At 40.1% G+C, this 21,063-nt stretch overlaps 1 protein-coding gene across 2 annotated transcripts in view; it reads left to right on the top strand.

Annotated features, from left to right (window-relative positions):
- The first annotated feature begins 1,060 nt into the window (after positions 1-1,060).
- IL17REL (interleukin 17 receptor E like) overlaps positions 1,061-21,063 on the top strand; it is a 51,256-nt gene continuing 31,253 nt past the window's right edge. For both annotated transcript variants that reach the window (XM_063324282.1, XM_063324291.1), the window contains exon 1: positions 1,061-1,188. In XM_063324282.1, the coding sequence (XP_063180352.1) occupies positions 1,087-1,188 (102 nt within the window). In that variant the 5' untranslated portion in view covers positions 1,061-1,086. The remainder of the gene's footprint in view (positions 1,189-21,063) is intronic.

The following is a 21,063-nucleotide window of genomic DNA, read 5'->3' on the forward strand; positions in this document are numbered from 1 at the left end:
ATTTAACATACAACTATAGTAGATACATTGACAGAGTAGACATTGTCTTTTACCTGTTTATGAAAAGAATATTGGTAAAGCCAGATCCTAGCAGATGGTGTTAATTGTGTTTTCCCTACTTCAACTGATGTAAAAGGTATTGCAAGAGCACTGAGGACTTGGGTTCTGGCACTGTCCTACTGAAAGATAGCTCTCTTAGTTGTGAGCAAGCCCTCTCTATGGAGAAATAACTCCCTATTCCACCTCTGGGTATAACACACCACATATAGCCTGCATATGAACCAGAGAGTGCATTTTTTGGAGTACTTGTTCCTTGTGATGGGTAGTGGGACTATGCAAGGTAGCATCCAGAAAGGCGTTCCTGGGCATTTTGTTGTGCTAACAGGAATTGAAGTGTTGTGACTCACTCGTACCCTGCTTTCAGAGCTGCTGGTGCTGAGCTGCTTTGGCAAAGCAGGCGTGCTTCCTGAGTGTGTTGAAGATCCAAAAACTGGAGATAGGCTATAGAACAAGAGATGTCTGCTGATACAATTAAATAACGAGTGAAATAAGTTCAAGCCGCAAATTTCTAGGGTAAAGGAATCTGTTTTTCCTGCTGATGAAAAACAAAAAAAACACCCAGCCTTCCAAGACTAACCACCTCAGCAAAGCTGTTTTTCTTGTTATTCAATGCAATAGAACACCAGGAAAATAAATAGACATAAGAATGCATTTGGATTCCAGTGAAGTTGCCTGGTACATCACTCTAGAAACAAAATTCCCATTTATACATAGAATTTACAGAAAAGAAATTTGCTAAAACTGATCTAATACTGACATGATAAAATCCAGAAAAAAAAGGCTTTTACTGTGATTGTCAAAAATTCACATTTCCCATTTTTCACTATGGTACATAAGAAATGAGTGGAACATGCTTTATATTTCCCACAGCTAGCAATTTTCTGTCTTTGGAAAGTTTTAGAGGGAGGAGCTCAGAGGTGCTGTGGGAGGGACTAAAATTCATATTAAAGTTTTGGCATGAGAGGGAGAATTGTCAGAGTAGAAGGTTTCTTCTGAGGTTTTGCCTTTTTTTTTTTTCAATTTAGGATGATAAGTATTCATGTTCAGATTCTTCTAATAATTCTTTTTTGGAATTCTGATTGTCAGATTATTCCCAGGATTGAAGAATGTGGACTTTCATGTTCTCAGGTAATACCTTGCTTGTTCCTATTTGCTATCTATTAATATAGTAGTTGTATGCTGCCAGAATAATTGTAAGAAAAGCAAGAAAGCAAAAATGTAAAAATATTTCAGCTGTCCTCAACATTCACTTTATATTCCTGTCATTCTGAATTAAGTATCCAAAGTGACAAAGATGACTGTTAGAAAGGGAGTAAGGAAATGCATCTTACACTACTTCAAACTGCTGTTGTTTGTATCTTTTTTAGTCTGTGTTTTGTATTTGAAAAAAATGATTTAGTTCATATTCATTACTTTGGAGAGTCAGTTTTTACAACTGCAGTGGTGTCAGAGAGATGAGGGAGGGAGGTACGGAAGATTTTCAGAAATTGCTAATGATGTTGGGAATATACAAAACACTGACTTTCCTGTGAATAAATGAATTAAGCTTGAGAAAGAGTAAAACCTGGTTTTCATTTTGTGGGATGAATGTAACTGCAGTATTAAATTTAATGACTTATGTCTGTGCATAAAAGTGGAGCGTGAACCATACCATCTCTTTAATAGCTTTCAATTTTGTGTGTTTCCAAATATCCCCACAAAGGGGCAGTATGGAGATACACTGCTTCTGTTGACATTCTGAAACTGTAAGAATAGAGTGAATTGAAAGATAAATAAAAAAAAGGGTAAAATAGTAGGGAATCTGACTTTCAGTACTAGTAGAGGATGATAACTATGTATTTGCTACAGAGAAGTAGATGGCATGAAAGAATTTGGCTGTCTGTACAAACTTCTGCTTGAAGATGCCAGTGTTTAGGACAGGGAATGAGATGTACTAAAGATTGTCTAAATGTGGTGGTACTGCCCAGATATTAAGTTAGTAGACGTTGCATCAATTTGTTCTATATTTTATATGTGTACCCTAGAAAAAATCAGGAATAAAGATGCTTATAAAATACTAGATTGACGGAAAAAAACCCACCCTTTATATTTAAGGTTGTTTAATATTCCTGCATTCAAATTCTGGAGTCTCTATGCACTTAGATAATGTTTTTAGAACAATAAAATATAGTCATAAGAGATTAATCTCTAGATGTACCTGAGGACTTTTCAAGATTTTTTATGTACTTACGTTTATGAATGCAAACATACATGTATTTTAAATAATTTATGGTCCTTGGTCTGCTGCAATGAGAGTTTAAAATAGAAATGATTTAGCATACTAATTTATCCGTCTAAAGAGTGTATGACTCAGTGTGTAAAGAGCAATATCAACCTTTTTTTGGTGGGATTCAGTCTAGGGGATAGGATTTACCTCTGGGGACCTTAAAGGGCACCTTTCTCTGTCGTATTTTAGGTATGTTTGTAAGAAGACTGTTTTACTAGATGCCTAAGATATAGACACAACCCTGAGGTTCGGTAGACAGGATCCCTTTCTTTGCCTTCAAGAGTTTGTCTTACAACTTTTCCAGTACTGAAGGCTGGATAACTGAGAAAGGTGTATTTTTTTTAATTTACGGGGGAAATACGTTGTTTCCACTATAATGAAGTCAATCAATCATTTGTGATGTTAGAGATAGGATTCAGTTCATGTTCACTATGTAATGTTTCTGCTAGTTGTATTCAGTAGAATCTTGAATGCATTAATGACTTTTTAAGACAAAAATGTTTTCTCACTGGGAACAATAATGATCTCAACAGGACAAATTACTGCCAGCGTCGCATTTTCAATCTAGTGCAAAGCATTTTAGCTACATGAACTTTAGAGTCTTATGACTAGTTTGTTAGAGAAAACTCTTTCTTCCTTTTCCTTTGGAAGTAACTTCAATTTCCCTACATCATGTATCACCATTTGTGGCCTCAATCCCATTCCTACCTGAGTTACTTTAAAAGGGAGCAGTTTACCTTCTCCATAATTTGTAACTCAATGGTCTTTATAGGGGCACTAACCAGGGGTTACAATTTGCCTTTGTCTATGTACAACAGATGTGTGCTGCCTTCTGCTATAGTACATCAGATCACAAAGTAGAGAATCAATGCCATTTTTTCTACCAATTTGCTTAATGTGATAATGAGATATTGTAATTTTAAAACTATTAGAAGTTTTCTGTAGCTGTTATTGCTACAAGTGAGTACTATAGAAAATTGTTCTTTTCTTTATGAAGTTTTTCCCATAAGTTTGTATAGCAGATTTATCTTCTGCAGAGTCAACCCTGAGGTTGTGTGGTTCTTCATAAAGTAATAGGGGAAAGAAAAGCAATTAATTTGCGTTTTTGTGTATTTTTCAAACTGTGGGTACTGTCAGAAGGTTTTGAGCGGGTTTTATAAGGTTTAAGTTTCACCAGCAGACTAGATTTTATGGTGGCTGTGTCCCTTTTATATTTGTAAGCAGATTTCACCTCCTTGGGTACACCTTATCAGAGTAAAGCATTGGTTGAACTTAAGAGGGAAATAGTGCCATAACTGTTTTGAGGTATGGGACTTAAAAACCCTTCACACTGAACTGTTTAGATTTTGGATCTTATTACAACTTTATGAATCATTCTTAGTTTACCATGAGTATTCAGCAAGACATCCTTGGCATTGCCTTGTATAAGGCAATATCCAGGTTTCATTACTATACTCCAAACTGTACTTCTGTTCAGTACAGGAAAGGAAAAACTGAAAGAACATTGGATGTTTAGGCAAGTATTACATAAAAATTTGAACAGTATGAAAATACACAATTGTCAGCTGAGTGATGGCAAAGGAACGACCAGGCTTTTATTATATATTATGAATTATGTCTCCTTCCTTATTTTGGCTTTAGAGCTTGCATGATATTCTGGTATTCAAAGGTTAAATACAATGGGCTTGGTCTCCATGCCTCACCCAACAGCAAACACAGTTATCAACCAAGTTTCGCTGTAAAAGCATAGGGGAATCCCAGCCTGCAATTGAAATTCTGTTTGTGCCCTACTCATTTTACAATCCACATTGTCTGCAGGCTGTACACAAAGAAACAGGCTTATGCCAAATTTGACTCAACAGATGGTAAAGATCAAGAGCACTACATTTAAAAAAAACTCTCCAGAAAACTATGAAATAGTATTTGTATTGTCTGCCATTAAATGTAGTAACGTTTCCAAAGTCCATGGGTAAAGAAGGAAAGCCTAAACTGAATCTGGGATTTCCCTGCAATTATAAAGGTTATTGGCAGCAAATTCTTGATATATCTGCTGCCTGTTTGTGCTATTCATAGTTGAAGCATGTGGTGTTTCTTTACTGGATCTTTATGCCATGGATCATTGCATTCTTGCTGAATGCTACACACTGCAAAACCAGTGATATAATACAGCCCTTAGGCCACTAACTCAGCTGACATAAATTGGCATTCTTTGTTCATTATTAAGGTAGGCAATTTGGATTTTAAAAATGATCCCAAGCCTCTAAGAGAATAGATATGATAATCTAGGTGACATAGTTCAGTTGTTTTCTAAAATCTGTTTGAAAAAACTAGTTTTAGACATGGAATATGTTTAAACAGGCTGATCAGAGATCTGGCTTCCTCAGAGTGAGAGAGAGATATACAGTGTAAAGTCCCAGCATAGGAAGATGATTCACCACAAGCGTTTTTGTGTATGTATCAATATGTCTGGTGACTGGAGTAGATGCATAAAAGTATAAAACATATCCTCTGCTAATATTTGCTGAGAGGCAGTGCAATCCACGAGAGCATGCCCTGGATAGAAAGCCTGGGTTTTGCATCCCTGCCTGTCATTGACTCACTTGTGTGGCCCTATTCAAGTAATTTCCTTTCTCCGGTTTTCACAAGTACAAAATAGTGCTGACCTTCCTGTGTGATGTGTCTTAATTCTGTTTTTTAATTAAGTGCTTTGAATACTATAATTACGTGTTAAGTACTCATTTGTCAAAGCAGTCATACTTAAGGGGCTAGATTGAGATGAGTCACTGTATTAGAGTGATATTAATCCATTTGCTTAGATATCTCTTCTTGCCTTCTCTGGTGGTACTGAGGAGAGCTACAGGTTAGCAAGTTTAGGTGACTTATGTCTTGGACTCTTTTACATTTGCTCTTAGGGTCAAAAATAGCTTGGCAATGACATGAGACACTTAGCTTCCGTGTTTCCTGCTGTGTCCTATGCCACTGGTTGGTTGCCATCCCATTTCCTCATCCTCTAGGAAGAAAACAACCAGTGACAGGTGCAAGCAGGGACTTAGAAAACTCTCCAGTGTTCCTCATTATTAGAGCACCTAACACCACTTCTTTTAGGGGAGGTGGAGATGGAAAAAGCTTTGCCATTCAGAACTTCCAAAAAAAAGCAACTGTAGCTCTTGGGGTTTTTTCTTTCTCACTTTTCCCTTTCTCACAAGCTCTGAGAAAATGTTACAAGGTCTGGAAAGACGTAAGCCACTGGAGTAGCAAGAGCAGAGGCACTACAGACAGTCATGAAAGCTGGGGGCACAAAATTAACAGATGTTGGAACTGTACCTGACAAGGTGTCCTGAAACTGAAATACAGGGCAGTGCTAGAAGCTTCACCACCATGAGACGTCAACATAAGTATATGCAATCAGTACCTGTAGCAGAAGGTACATATCTGAAAAAAAAAAAAAAAAAGAAGGGGGATATACAAGCAAGCTTGGCAGGAGGTAGGAGCAGCTGAACTTTATTATTGGCAGTGATTTTTAGCTCACAAATCTCTCACAGCCCTGATCTTAGGGAGGGAGGATATCCTTCAGCTCCATTTGGACCCAAAGCTCAGTGGTGAATACTGAGATTTGGGAGTAGGTGCTTTCCACAGCTGCAGAATATTGCTGTCTGACTGGCTGCTTTGCAGTTGGAAAGCTACTTGTAATTTGAACAAATCTAGGCAGGACAACGATACCATGTGGTGTGACCTAGCTGGAATTCTTGCAGTAGGGTCTAGGGTTAGCTTAATTTGTACATTTGCTGGAGCTGTAAATGCTGTACCTGTTACTTTCTCATGTTTGTTTATACTGTCCCGTTTTTCCTCTCTTGCCAGAATGTGTGGGCATGTGAGAGAACCAGGGATGATCAAAAATGAGAGGGACCAAAAAGAGGTTTTAAAAGACTTCTTTCTAAAGTTAGCTTTGGATACTCTCTTGGCTTTCTGTCTCAGCATTGAGAAGCTAGGCCTCACTCCCAGATAGGGAGGATACCTAGGAAAGGAGTTTCCTCCTATCTCTGACTGAAAATGATTTGATTTCTTGGAGCTATGAATTCCTGTACGTCACGCTGTGACTACCGGGCTGTTAAAACCAGGAAACCACATTTGAAGTTCTATGTGTTGCATTACTATCATCCCTACAAGAGACCCTTAGCTTTTATGTATTGACTCTGGCACAGATGTTTTCATAGTAGTTTTGATACTCTCAGGAAAATATTTTTCCTTATTAAATTTTTTGTCTGACTTTGTTAACATTTACTGGCTGTTTTTTGAAACACAGGAAATTATTTGTCCTCTTAAAAAAACAAAACAGAAAACATGCCCCGAACAGCAGTGTGTTACTGAGGAAGTTCCAGACCAGCTTTGAACTACTTGGCTAGGAAGGACTGTAAATTCATGTACACTCAGATGTGATATGGACACATCACAGCCCTGACCCTGCCTTCGCATTTGTAGGAATTCACTGGGTCAGAATTTTCTGAGGTCATGAATAAGCTGGACAGTCTCAGTAACTAATGATGCTGAGCACTGGAATAGGTCGCCTGCGGAGCTTATAGAGCTCTCAGCACAGGCTAAGCAAATATCTCTCAGATAAAGGTCATTCTTCCTAAGGCAGAAATGTAGAGTAGATGGCATCTTGATTTCTTTTCTAACCCTAGTATCTCTGCTTTCATTCATAATTTTCTCTTTTGTGGGATCTAAACATGGTCTTCAAGTCATATTTAACTTTTTCCTTTGGAACTGTCAACAGGGCCAAAGACCTGTCTTGATGTACTGCATATCCTGCCCTTTCAGCATGCAAAATATGGGACTCACTGTGAAAACCGTATGAGACATACAATCTCATTGAGGAAGTATCTATGCAAAAATGAAGAGAGTTTTAATTGTAGTTTGCAAATTATCTGTGGCTCTTTCTCTTGCAAGAAGATGTTTCAACTTAGTTGCTTTGAATATGTGTGGTAAATTTCAATCATTTCTGGAAAACTGATTGTCTGGGAGTTGCCTCTACTTGCCTACATATTTTCAGAAAGTATGAATCATATAAACAACATCGTACAGTACTAGATGTGCATCCATTGTCTTTTCTTGGAAAATCTTTGAGGAAATAGAATTTATCACAATTAATACATTGCACTGTCTCCAGTTTTGCTTTTCCCTTTCATTCCTACATATGCAAACTTCCTTGATCTTTTTCCCACTTCCTCATCTTCCTGACCTACTGTTCTTCTTTCCATGACTGCAATGACAGTTTCCTCCATTACCTTTCAAATTTTAATATCTTTGTATTACAATTTTTCTCCATTTGTTTTTTTTTTTTTAATTAATTTATTTTTGCAATTCTCATTATAATATCGTGCTTCATGCTTAGTTTTGGTCAGTAGTATGTGTTATTTTAATTTTTTCAATATATTATATTTATATATGATATAATAGAATAAGTTTTAGAGCATGGTCATATCTATGTTACCATTCAGTCTGCCTTTGTAACTTATTTTCTCTTCCACTTAGGGAGGAAAAAAAACACGTGCACTTTTTAGGTGAATGTGTGGCATAGTTGGTTTTCAGTGAGTAAAGGCTATCATTAAATATGAGACATAGGGTGAAGCAACATATGAAGGTACTGAACACTGATGGGTTTATTAAGCTGAGGCCATACCCAGGAGTTATTGCTGCCTCTAGGGACAACAGCGTGATCAAGAGAGGTAAAACAATGCTGCTGTTGTAAAGTTGTTAGAATCCTGCGTCTTTGGAAGCCTTTTTTTTGGACCTCTGCCTCCTTTAATTGGACTGTGCTAACTTTAGCAACTACAGTACGTGGAAGATAGATACACAAGATAAAGCCAAACTATATGATTATTCCATAGTTCGTTTGGATTTTTTTCCTTTTTTTTTTCCTCCCTAAAACCCCCACAAAATTATGAATTAACAGTCAAAAGAGAAATAGACTGTGTAATGACTTTTTGAGTAATTCTTTGTTCTTTTGTATTTTATATGATTGATTCTTCCTTAGCATTTACAAATTTATTCATAACTAGCTTCTATCTCAAACTGCAAATGTTTCAGCTGGAATGTACAGTATAGATATTCTCAGGAGGGCTTTTCTACATGGCAAATTTTGAATGTTTTTTAATTTTTCATGTACTCACACTGCTAGCTCTTTCAGGGAAAGGTGATTTTGGCTTTTGTTGGTCTTGATAGGAGAGGAAAAGGCAAGTATTCAGGGATTCTGGTATAAGATTTCTGATGTAGGATTAAGACTTTCAGATGCCATTATAATGCAAATATGAATAGTTAGGAAATAATCATCTCTCTCCAAAATTTCCAAGTATACAGCTGCAGAAAAAAGTTTTTCACCTACATGTACTAAGAAGATTTTCCTCATTTTGCTGTGGCTAGAGTGTTTCTGTAACACAATTAGAACTAGTCAGGCATCTTTTATCATTAAGTCTTTAATGGAAGCAGTTCATTAACTGATACTGTGGCACCAGGAAGGAATGCAATGGCCTCTCAGGATTGCCATCCGAGACTACCACTGCTTCTCGCATGGCCTGAGGGATCATTTGTATGGCCTTACATCCTTACACAACAATATAACAAGCTAAGGCTAGAATAAAACCAAAGTCAACATTTAAAAATATTTCTCAGCAGGAAGAACTATAATCAGGGGTAGTTCCAAGTTTATTTAGGTTTTAGATTTTTCTCTGTTTAATGAGAAGAGAGAGAAACACCATTTTTATGGGAGCTACAAAACCCAGAAACACGTGCTTCTGCATTTCTCTCCGTGACTTTGAAGGGTGTCTCAGCCTTGACACGTGGCCTCCAAAGTCTTGAAACTGTTATAGAAATTATTTCCAAGTGTACTTTGTTGTTCTAAATTTTAGTATGACTTTGTGATCCACGCTGGCAGGGTTGGGATTAGCAAATTCATTTTTGGGTTTAAGACTCTCCGCCTCCTACATTTCAGGATAGTATCTGCGCAACATTCTATGACCCTGCTCCTTTCCTGTGGTTCCAGGTTATTAAGTACAGATTAAATGGAGATTGTGAGAAAGTGTTAATGACTTGTCAGGGCAGTATGGGAAACCTGCATGCTCAGCATGGTGTTGCCTCAAGTTAGGCAAGGGGAAAAGTTAAGCACGGGGTTAGTTTGAACTCCACTCTCTAGAGCCCAGGCACCTGAGTTATGAGCCAGAGTTTGACATTCTCTCTTCAGAGTAGCTGCTCAGAGACACTTTTCCAAAGTTTCAGTCTCTGTTTTTTTTTCCTGATGACTGCTTAAAATAAAATGTAAATGGCCTTTGCAGTAGGAAACAGATGTCCCATTTGAATGTTGAAAGTTTAAAAATTACACTGTATCTTGCCTGTCTTTCTCTCACACCACTGTTCTTTCATTTCCTCTCTGCACAGTATCACTGCTTTGACAGTGGGTAGCCCTCTTATTTACTGGGCAGCATTGGCAAACAGACAGCTTCGGGTTAGAACTGCTACAGGTTAAGGAGTATGTTTAACCTGGCTGTCCCTTGAGGTAGGGATTTGAAAGCTAGAGTATAAAAGCTGGAACATGGCCATATTCTACTTTCCTCTTCTAAAATTTCCAGTTTGAAAGAAACTAGGCTTGAGCTTTGTTAGTTTGACCTCTGTAATTATTAAATCTCCTCCAGCCACCTGCTATGGTGGGGGAGATGGGTGTCTCACAAATGGGTGTATGCTATCCCAAAGAGCTTTGGCATGACCTAGATGTCATTCCAGCTTCATTCTCATTAGGAACTAGACACCAAACTACGTGCATCCAGGGAGCTTTTAGATTAGAAAGGCCTATAAGCTTAAGTAAGTGCCTCTACTGTTAGGTGGAAATTAATAGAGTATTAGGGATCATGATGTTCAGCTGAGATTACCACAGTTTGCTTAAATCATGTTTCAGGTACCTAAATCCTCTTGTAGATTTGGCTGACAGTCTTGTTTTGCAAATGACTGCAAACTTTGGCTTCATTTCACTACCAGTAGTAATGCAAAATCCCCATGGAGAAATTGTCTTACTTGGAAATGATGTGTCAGTTTTCTCATGGGCAGAGCTGAAGTTTGCGTAGGCAAAAAGCTTTCCCCCACTTGGATCTGATTCTAAGTTCATTCAAATCAGTGGAAAGAGTTTCACTCAAGCATAGTCCCCCACAATTTGTGCATGTGAACAGGATGGCATGTGAAGGAGCTTTAAAATAGATTTGAAGCAGGAAAGGGATAAAACGAGGCTCACTAGAGATAAGCCTGGGGGCAGCATGCTAATGTTTGAGGGATGGTGTGCTAGCAAGGTCCTTCGGTCTTCCGTCTCAATGGAGGTAGAGGATGAAGATCCACGGAGCAGTAAAGATGCAAGGGTTATTGATGTGTAAGAAACCACAGAAGCACCTGAGAATTGTCATGTAGGAATTAAGGCTTCTTCCTCCAAAAAGGTGGCAAGATCAATAGCCCAACTGAAGTGCGTCTACACCAATGCATGCAGCATGGGCAACAAACAGGAAGAGCTGAAAGCCGTTGTGCTGTGGGAAAACTATGATGTAGTTGCAATCACAGAAACATGGTGGGATGACTCACACAACTAGAGTGCTGCAATGGATGGCTATAAACTCTTCAGAACGGATAGGCCCGGAAGGGGAGGTGGTGGTGTAGTCCTGTATGTTAGGGAATGTTTTGATTGTCTAGACCTTAATGATGGTGATGATAGGGTTGAGTGTTTAAGGGTAAGAATCAGGGGGAAGACCAACGAGGCAGATATTGTGGTGGGAGTCTGTTACAGAACAACCAACCAGGCAGACGAAATATTCTATAAGCAGCTGGGAGAAGTCTCACAATTGCTAGCCCTTGTTCTCATGGGGGACTTCAACTTACCAGATGTCTGCTGGAAATACAACACAGCAGAGAGGAAACAGTCTAGGAGGTTCCTGGAATGTGTGGAAGAGAACTTCCTAACACAGATGGTGAGGGAGCCGGCTAGGGAGGGCACCCCACTGGACCTGTTTGTGAACAGAGAAGGGCTTGTGGGTGATGTGATGGTTGGAGGCTGTCTTGGGCACAGAGATCAAGAAATGATAGTTTTCAATTATTGGAGAAGGAAGGAGGTGGGTCAGCAGAATTGCCACCTTGGACTTCCAGAGGGCAGACTTTGTCCTGTTTAGGAGCCTGGTTGACCAAGTCGGTTGGGAGGCATTCCTGAAGGACAAAGGAATCCAGGAAGGCAGAACATTTAGGAAGGAAATCTTAAAGGTGCAGGAGCAGGCTATCTCCATGTGCCAAAAAACAAGCTGGCGGAGAAGACTGACCTGGCTAAACAGAATGCTTTGGCTGGAACTCAGGGGAGAAAAGAGAATTTATGACCTTTGGAAGAAAGGGCAGGCAGCTCAGGAGGACTACAAGGAGTCATGAGGTTATACGGGAGAAAATTAGAAGGACCAAGCCCAACTAGAACTTAATCTGGCTACTGCTGTATAAGACAATAAAAAAATGTTTCTATCAACAAAAGGAGGGCTAAGAAGAATCTCCATCCTTTATTGGATGTGGGGGGAAAACATAGTAACAAAGAATGAGGAAAAGGCTGAGGTACTTAATGCCTTCTTTGCCTCAGTCTTTAATAGTGAGAACAGTTGTTCTCCGGGTCCCCAGCCCCCTGAGCTGTAAGACAGGGAGCAGAATGAAGGCCCCATAATCCAAGGGGAAATGGTTAGTGACCTGCTACGCCACTTAGACACACACAAGTCTATGGGCCAAATGGGATCCACCCAAGGTCCTGAGGGAGGCTGGTGTGTTGACCCTGGCCCAAGTGCCCACCAAGCCACTTTATCACTCCCCTCCTCAGTTGCTCAGGGGAGAGAAAATGTAACAAAAGTCTCGTGGATCAAGATAGGGAGATCCCTCAGCAGTTGCCATCATGGGCAAAACAGACTCAACTTGGGGAAAATTGATTTAATTTATGAGCAATCAAATCAGAGTAGGATAATGAGAAATACAAACTAAATTTTAAAACACTGTCCCCCCACCTCTCCCTCTTCCTGGGATTAACTTTACTCTTGAATTCTCTACTTCTTCCCCCACAGTGGCACAAGGGCACGGGGAATGAGGGTTGTGGTCAGTTCGTCACACGTTGTCTTTGCCACTCCTTCCTCCTCAGGAGGAGGATTCCTCACACTCTTCCCCTGCTCCACCATCACAGGAGGTATTTAAAAGATGGGTAGATGTGGCACTTAGGGACATGGTTTAGTGGTGGACTTGGCAGTGTCAGGTTAACAGTTGGACTCAATGATCTTAAAGGTCCTTTTGAATCTAAATGATTCTATGATTTTATCATTTATAAAGGTCACAGTGTACAGCAGAGCACTGTTCTGCTTCTGGGACTGATTGTAAACATAAGCAAAATGAGTAGTTGCCCAGAGCAAAATGGTGAGGGCTTCACTGTGTATCCCAGAGCAGTGGAAGCCAGGCCTGCAATATATTCCCTCTTTTGCTAAGCAATGGTGTTGGGATGTTTGAGAAGATAATAACTGGAATAGAAACAAGTCTTGAAGCCAAAAGAAAAATAAGTATTTCCAAAAGAAATAACCACTGCCTTCAGGAGCAGCAGGAAGAGCAATTCTGTCTTGGAGGGTCTCTTCTCATAATCTTCACTTCAATTCTTGCTTTTTTTTTTTTTTTACTTTTTCCTTTTCTGTGGTAATCTCATGGCTCACTGATTACAGTCACCTCTGAGGCTGCAAGTCTCAGTTCTGTCAGTGCTGCTGAGGGATCTTGACTAAGTTTTTCTTGTAGCCTCTTCTGTGCTGCTGAGATCATTATACCATCCTAACCTCAAAGCATTGGATATCCATGGTTGTCTGGAGAGCTTGTGGAATCTATGTCCTCCAGTTTGCAAAAAACGGCCAAAGTAATAGATGACTCGATCTGGTGTTGATGACAGTACTGCTTCTTGCAGGAGGCTGGACTTGGCTACCTCCAGAGATCCCTTCCACCCTAAAAGTCTTTGATTCCATCTTATCATCCCACGTATAAGATCTCCAGTCATTCATTGCAATAACCGTTAATGCTGCATTAGAATGTCCCTGTCTCATTGTTAGACTAGAAGTGCTGATTTGGTAGATTAGTTGTCCTTTCAAGTAGCTGAGCGCTCTGAAATTTTTGACACTCTATGTATGGGATGGTGCTGATTTATACCAGCTGAGGGTATGGCATTCAAAGTGCCTTTTAATTTTACTTTGTCTATTGTATGCAATTCTGTTTTGTTAACAACTTGTATTAATATTTTAGGAAACATGACATCAAAATGATTGACAATTTTTTTGTTTTATTTTTTTTTTTTTTTGTTTTAATTTCTAAAATAAAAGAAGCTAGAGCATACTGTTGCTTCAAGCAAATTCTGCTTCTAGTCCTGGAGTTGAAGCATACAATAGAATAGGCAGCTTTTATTTCAGACTGTCATAGCTCCCTTTGGTCCAATAAATTTAAAAGCAAGTGGTTTCTATGTAGGCCCTTTTTGTATCAGCATTATTTTTACATACAAATCACTCAAAAAAAAAAAATACAAGAGGGGAATATTCTTCCCAGTTGTGAGACCTCAAAGTGATATTGTTTTGACTGGACATTCACTTATAGGATAAATGCACGTCACTGCAACAAGTTCCCAGAAATATAATTACTGTGCTGCCAACTCTTTCACTTGTTCTGCTCTGTAAACGGGGTACAGCCATGCAGCCACAGTAATGGTCAGAAGACGTTATATGCCATGTGCAGTCCAGGTGAAATACAGGACAGTCCAGTTAAAATACAGCAACAGGATTCCTCTGCATCTGCTCTTAGAAGAGCAAACTTCAGCTTGCTCAGGGCTCAGCTGGGAGAGATTCCATGGGAAGCTTTCATGGAGGATAAAGAAGCTAGCGAGTGCTGGGAGTTTTTCAGCATCGCTCTCCTGGAAGCCCAAACACGGTTCATCCCCTTTAAAGGTAAAGGAAGTAAGCAGAGCAAGAGACCCCTTTGGCTTAACTGTGAGCTTCTGAGTCTGCTCAAAACCAAGAGAAAAGCGTACCAGAGATGGAAAAGTGGAAGAATACCCATTGAGAACAAGGGTACTGGCAGGGTGTGCAGAGATGCAGTTAGAAAAGCAAAAGCTCAGCTCAAATTGAAATTGGTCAGAGATATCAAAAATGACAAGCAAAGGTTCTTCTGGTATGCAAACAACAACAGGCAGAAACAGAAGGAAAATACTGGCCTGCACTTAAACAGGAGAGGTGAGTTAGTCACCAACAACACTGAAAAGGCAGAGGTTCTCAACACTTCCTTCACCTCTGTTTTTACCAACACTGTTGGGCCCCAGGTCTTGGGAACAAAAATCCAGGTTGATGGATTTTGAGACACCACCAGTGAAGGCAGAGTTGGTATGTGAACTATTAGGGGAGCTTGGCCCCTACAAACAGATGGCCCGTGACATTATCCACCCAAGGGTGTTAAGGGAGTTGGCTGATGTCATTGTGAGGCCACTCTCCATAATCTTTGAGAAGTCGTGGAGATAGGGGGTTGTCCCAGAAGAAGGCTAATGTCACCCCCATCTACAAGAAGGGCTTAAAGGAGGATCCAGGAAATTTTAGGCGTATCAGTCTTGCTTCAGTTCCTGGGAAAGTTATGGAACAAATCCTCCTGGGGGCTATCACAAGTTAAATGAAGTATGTGATTGGGAAATGCCAGGACAGATTCATCAAGGGCAAATCATGCTTGATAAACCTGATCACCTTCTATGACAAAGTAACCTGCTCAGTTGATATGGGGCAAGCAGGGGACATTGTCTACTTGGATTTCTCTGAGGCTTTTGACATGGTTTCCCACAGCCTCCTCCTAGAGAAACTGACGCGTTACAGTCTAGACAAGTGGGCTGTGCAGTGGGTGGGAACTGACTGACAGGCCGCACCTTGAAATATCTCCTTTTCAAACTGGCAACCAGTCACAAGTGGGGTCCCCCGGGTATCGATATTGGGCCCAACACCGTTTAATATCTTCCTAAGTGATCTGGATGATGGGAGCAAGTGTATCCTGATGAAGTTTGCTGATGACACCAACCCGAGTGGGGAAGTGGACACTTCAGAAGGGAGAGCCACCCTGCAGGAAGACCTGGATAGGCTGGAAGAGTGGGCTAACAAGAACCTTATGAAGTTCAACAAGGACAAGTCTTGCACCTGGGAAAACATAATCCAGGAGTTCAGCACAGGCTGGGATCTACCTGTCTGGGGAGCAGCTCTGTGTAAAGGGTCCTGGGGGTCCTGGTGGACAACAAGCTCAGTATGAGTGAACAGTGTGTTGCAGCAGCAAAGAAACCCAACTGGATGCTGGGTTACATCAGAGATAAAGAAGTCATTATCCCACTCTGCTCAGTGCTTGTCAGGCCACACCTGGAATTCTGTGTTCAGTTTTGTTTACCGCTGTACAAAAAAGATGGGAACAGGCTGGAGAGGGTCCAGAGAAGGGCCACAAAGATGATCAAAGGACTGAAAAACCTGCCAAATGAGGAAAGACTGAGAGGGATGGGTTAGTTCAACCTTGAGAAAAGAAGGCTTAGGGGAGACCTTATGACCATGTTCCAGTATTTAAAGGGTGGCTGTAAACAAGGTGGAGACTCCCTTTTTACAAGGAGTCACATGGAAAAGACCAGGGGTAATGGATACAAGTTACTCCTGGTGAGATTCCATTAGGACACAAGAGAAATATTTTTCACAATGGCAACAATCAGCCATTGGAATAATCTCCCCAGGGAAGTGGTGGATTCCCCAACATTGGACGCTTTTAAGATTCAGCCGGACAGGGTGCTGGGCCTTCTTATTTAGAGTGTGCTTTTGCCAAGACAGGTTGGACTAGATGATCCTTGAGGTCTCTTCCAACCTGGTATTCCATGATTCTGTGACTGAATACAGTGCAGGAGGAACTATATACTGACTTGAAGACAGAAATCTCTGTTATACCTGAACAGTAGCAAGTAAACAGAAAGACAAAAATCTAAGGGGCCTGAGGGTCTTGTGTTAGTCACGTGTTCCTGCATTACTGAAGTACCGCTAGACTGTAATGGAAGTGTTGGCCTTGCAGCAAAGAGGAGGTTCTGGAGGACATGGTCCATACATTTGCATATACATGTGAAATGGCAAATGCTGCAGGAAACTCTGAGCTCGATAATGCATAGGCACGACTCAGATGTTTTGGTTTTAGCATTCTGTGAAAAAATCCAGCAACATCCAGGCGGTCTTGTAGAAGCAGTAGTTCAAAGTAGTCCAAAACAATGCTTTGCCATGAGTACGGGTGCCTATTTCTTTTCTGCGTGGAGAACAGTCTAAATGTTTCCTTCTGTGATTGCTTAGCTGATGCCATTGCACACTGTTTACATGTACCTGATTACCACATTGTCAGTAAAAGTTGAAGAACAACTTGTGGTTTGCCAAAAATTAAAAAGGATCATCAGTAAGATAGTTTTACCTTGGCAATGAAAGTAATTACACATGACATCAAAACAAATACAGATGCTCCTTTTGAGAAAAGGTCTTTTAGGGACACTGTATCAGCGGAACTAGCTATGAATTTTTAAAAGTTCTAAATTTTCATATTATGTGTATTACTGATTATAATTCCTCTGATTCTCAGTAAATATAGCCACAATTTTATTCAATTGCCATGCATGGTCTGTAGGCCTATTACTTTTCCTTTTTACCCACTTTTATGCTTTTTTGTATAAATACTTGACCTTGATATAGTTATGACTTTTTTTTTTTGGTGGGATAAGAATTATATTATCTCTGTGCTTTCTCTTATTGTGAAGAATTCTCTTTTCTTATATTTGGTAAGATAAATACAGGGGTGATCTTTATATGACTAGAATGAGAAAAGTCCTGTGAGGTTCCAATCCCCACCAACCTCAAGGACATGTAAATTGCAAAGCCATTATCTCCCTTGCCTATGAAAATAGCTCTGGAAAAAGCTAAAGCATATTCAGTTGTTACCATTTGTGAAGTTCTCCCTAGATGTTTTCTGGCGCTGAATGTCTCTAGAAAGAAATTACTGTCATTTGTTGGTAGTCTGAGGAGCTTATAATACATCTCTGAATCCTCTCTGTTTCCATCCAAAATTCTTAAATTGTACAGATCCATAGCACTTTGACCATGGCTGTCCACTGCTCAAAGACCCTTTTCTGTATGGAGATGATTGAGATCACATTAGCATTGTCAGGTTTTTCACTAGAGGCCATGAGGAATCATTTAGGACTCTTATGGCCAGCATCTGTAGGCTCTTACCTCCATGAATTGAATGGGCTGAGCAGATAGAGAAAAGAAGGCTGCTCGTAGATTGCCCGCATAGAAGGGCGTAAGTAGCTCCCTCTCTGTATTGGAGGATAACTACTGATTTGACATGGTTGTGGTGCTCCCCATTGAGACAAAGAATATTAGCACTTTACAAGGCACCAAATAAACCCTAGTGGGTTTATTCACAGTTCTCTTCAGAACTGTGCATGGTTCTGGTCACTCCATTTGGAAAAATGCATTAGAATAGAAGTAGCTGCTGAGAAGGGTGATGGTAAGAAGGAAAGCCTGGTTTATTAGAGAGGAATAACAGATCCTGGCTTTTATAGTTCCACAAAAAGGCTGAGAAAAGGTATATGATTTGCTGTAGATAAATGTAAAGTAAATTCCAGGGTGGAAAGCATCTATTTAAGTGAAAAGATAACAGGCACAATCAGAAGTCAATACAAGCTAACCATTGGATTGAGAGCAGCCCTGAGGAGGACTTGGGTGTGTTGGTGATGAGAAGCTCAACATGAGCCACCAATGTGTGCTTGCAGCCTAGAAAGCCAACCGTGTCTGGGGCTGCATCAAAAGAAGCATGGCCAGCAGGCTGAGGAGGTGATTCTGCCCCCTCTACTCTGGTCTCCTGAGACCCCACTTGGAGTACTGCATCCAGCTTTGAAGTCCTCAGCACAGAAGCACATGGACCTGTTGGAGTGAGTCCAGAGGAGGGCCACAAAGATGACCAGAGTGCTGGAGGACCTCTCCTGTGAAGACACTGAGAGAGTTGGGATTGTTCAGCCTGGAAAAGAGAAGGCCTTTCAGTATCTGAAGGGGGCCTAGAGGAAAGTTGGAGACGGACTTTTTACAAGGGCATGCAGTGATAGGATGAGGCTTAAGGGCTTCAAACTGGAAGAGGGCAGATTTAGATTAGATATTAAGAAGAAATTTTTCACTATGAGGGTGGCGAGACCCTGGAACAGGTTGTCCAGAGAAATTGTGGATGCCCCATCCCTGGAAGTGTTCAAGGCCAGGCTGGATGGGCTTTTGAGCAGCCTGGTCTAGTAGGAGGTGTCCCTGCCCATGGCAGGGGGATTGGAACTAGATGGTCTTTAAGGTCCCTTCCAATCCAAACCATTCTATGATTCTATGCTTCTTGGATTATTATGTTTACATTAGAAATTAAAAAAATTTGTGCTGTCATAGAACAGGCCTTCTGGAATAGCCTTGGCTATTGGAGCAGTGCACATAAAAGCCTGACTGATTTTAAAATGAAGCTTCATTAGTTTTTGAAAGGGATTAGATGATGCGGCACCTGTGGTTATCAGTGGACTAGAACAAGTGATTCGGCAGATGCTTTGTGGGAGCATCTCCCACAAATCTAGGAGATTTGTGCAGCGCATCCCCTCTCTGGAAATCAAAAAGAACATGATTATGATTATATTAATCACCTTTATCAGCCTTTTGGCTACAATTTACCCATGAGTTATTGCAAGACCACACCACATTAGGACAACACTTAACCTGTGTTGCAAGACTATGTAGAGTCCCATGCTTGCATGGCCAACGAACAGAAATTGCTGGAATAGAGGGAAACGTCACAAGGTAGTCATGTTCCTTTTTCTCTGCCCTCTCTGACGATTGAACCTAAAGTAGGAATGTAGGTAGTAGCTTTGCCACTAAGGATCTTTCAAAAGGTGGAAAAACTGTTCACTGTATGTTCACTGATTTTACTGTGGGCATGTTAATGAATGAATGTTAAGTGTCTGACAACCTAGTCCCAATTAAAGAATACATTTTAAGGCATTTTCAGGCATAATACCATTCCTTATGGAATTGTGGAAGAGCTGCCAATGACTCTTTTATGGACGAGATACAACAGAGCTAACAGGTAGACTATGAATCCAAATTTGCCTCAAGCTCTTCCCTGCATGACAGAACATTCAGGGAAGAATTTCCACACTTCTGCACTTGATTCAGTGCCTAGAGATATGAGAGGAAATGGGAAGCAGGTCTAATCTTTGTTTCTTTTCCTTGGCAATTTCAATTCATGAAAATACTTTCTGTGCCCCCAAATGCAAATCTTCCTCTGCTGATCTCACTTTCTTCTCTACAGTCTTTAAACAAAACAATGTGATATTAGAGTTGGCTTAGAATGAGAAGAAGTTGCTGTGCTAGCTAAAAAGTTGGCACCACACCTTCTATTCAGAATGCTGCACATTGGTGGTGTCTGTTCAGATAACCTCTAGCTACGGTTGAGTAATACCACAAATGGGGAAAACCCTAGAGAAATAGGAAAATCCCTAACTGTTTGTGCATTGTGTAAGTGTATTTTGCTTAGGCTCTTTGCCAAAGCAGATATGAATCAAAGATGCTCTCTGTATAGGAATAAAATGTACTATCATGTTCAGGATCTTATTTTTGCATAAGACACCCACAGCATTTGTGAAAGGGGAAGAAAATTTCCATTCTGGTTTTAGTGTGTTATGTTTTTCTATTGCATTCATCACTGAAAATTCCTGAAAACAAAAGATATAGAAAGTGGGAGAGGAACTTGGTTAATTTATTTGAGTTCTTCTTTGAGACAAATGGTCTCTTTTGACTATTTTGCAAAATGATTATAAAAGAAAATACCACCACCACCCCCCTTGGTATTGTACAATAAAAAAACCCACTTATTACAAAAAAGGAATTGAGCTGTGACCAAATGCTCGCTGTAAATGGCAAGTGCTTGTGCAGATGTTTGATTATTTATGTAAACCTTCCCAACAACTCCTCACCCAGAACAAAACCAAGTGCCCAAGAACAGCAAAACATCTCCCTACCAGAATAAAAATCACTGACAGATATGTTTCTTTTTTTTTCACATGGAGAAGATGAGAAAATAAACACAAGATGGTAGTGGAAAGTGCTCAAATGGTAGGATTCATCTGAGCAATAGTGAAAACCAAGATTTGATTAGGGCAGACTAGAAGGTATATGAGGATTTCTGCATTGTCCTCCAGACCCACAGAAGTGTGTGGGTTTTTTCACGTTTGTAACTTAAGATACTTTATTTACATAAGATTTGCATTTTTCAGGTTTCATAACAGGGACTCCAAAGTACTGGCCTTCTTTAAATAAAAGGCTGAATCCTCTGAGTTTTGTGAGATTTTTGTTGTTTACTTCAATGGGACCTTGTTTTTTTTTCTAATGTATTTTTGCACCATGATTGTAACCAGAAAGAACGCTTTGTTTGATGATGGTGTTCTAAGAAATTTTGACTGGCAATTGAGAACTCTCTCAAGCCACCTAACCAAAATATTTTCAATAGTCTGGCTGCAGAATGGGAAATGAAAAATACGAAAGTAATTTGCTAAATTATCAACCTCATGAGAGATTAATTTCTTCCAGTAAGCAGTAGCTCAGCAATTAGTTGATCCA

The sequence above is a fragment of the Chroicocephalus ridibundus genome, chromosome 1, assembly GCF_963924245.1.
Source record: "Chroicocephalus ridibundus chromosome 1, bChrRid1.1, whole genome shotgun sequence".
In the NCBI taxonomy this organism is placed as follows: Eukaryota; Metazoa; Chordata; class Aves; order Charadriiformes; family Laridae; genus Chroicocephalus; species Chroicocephalus ridibundus.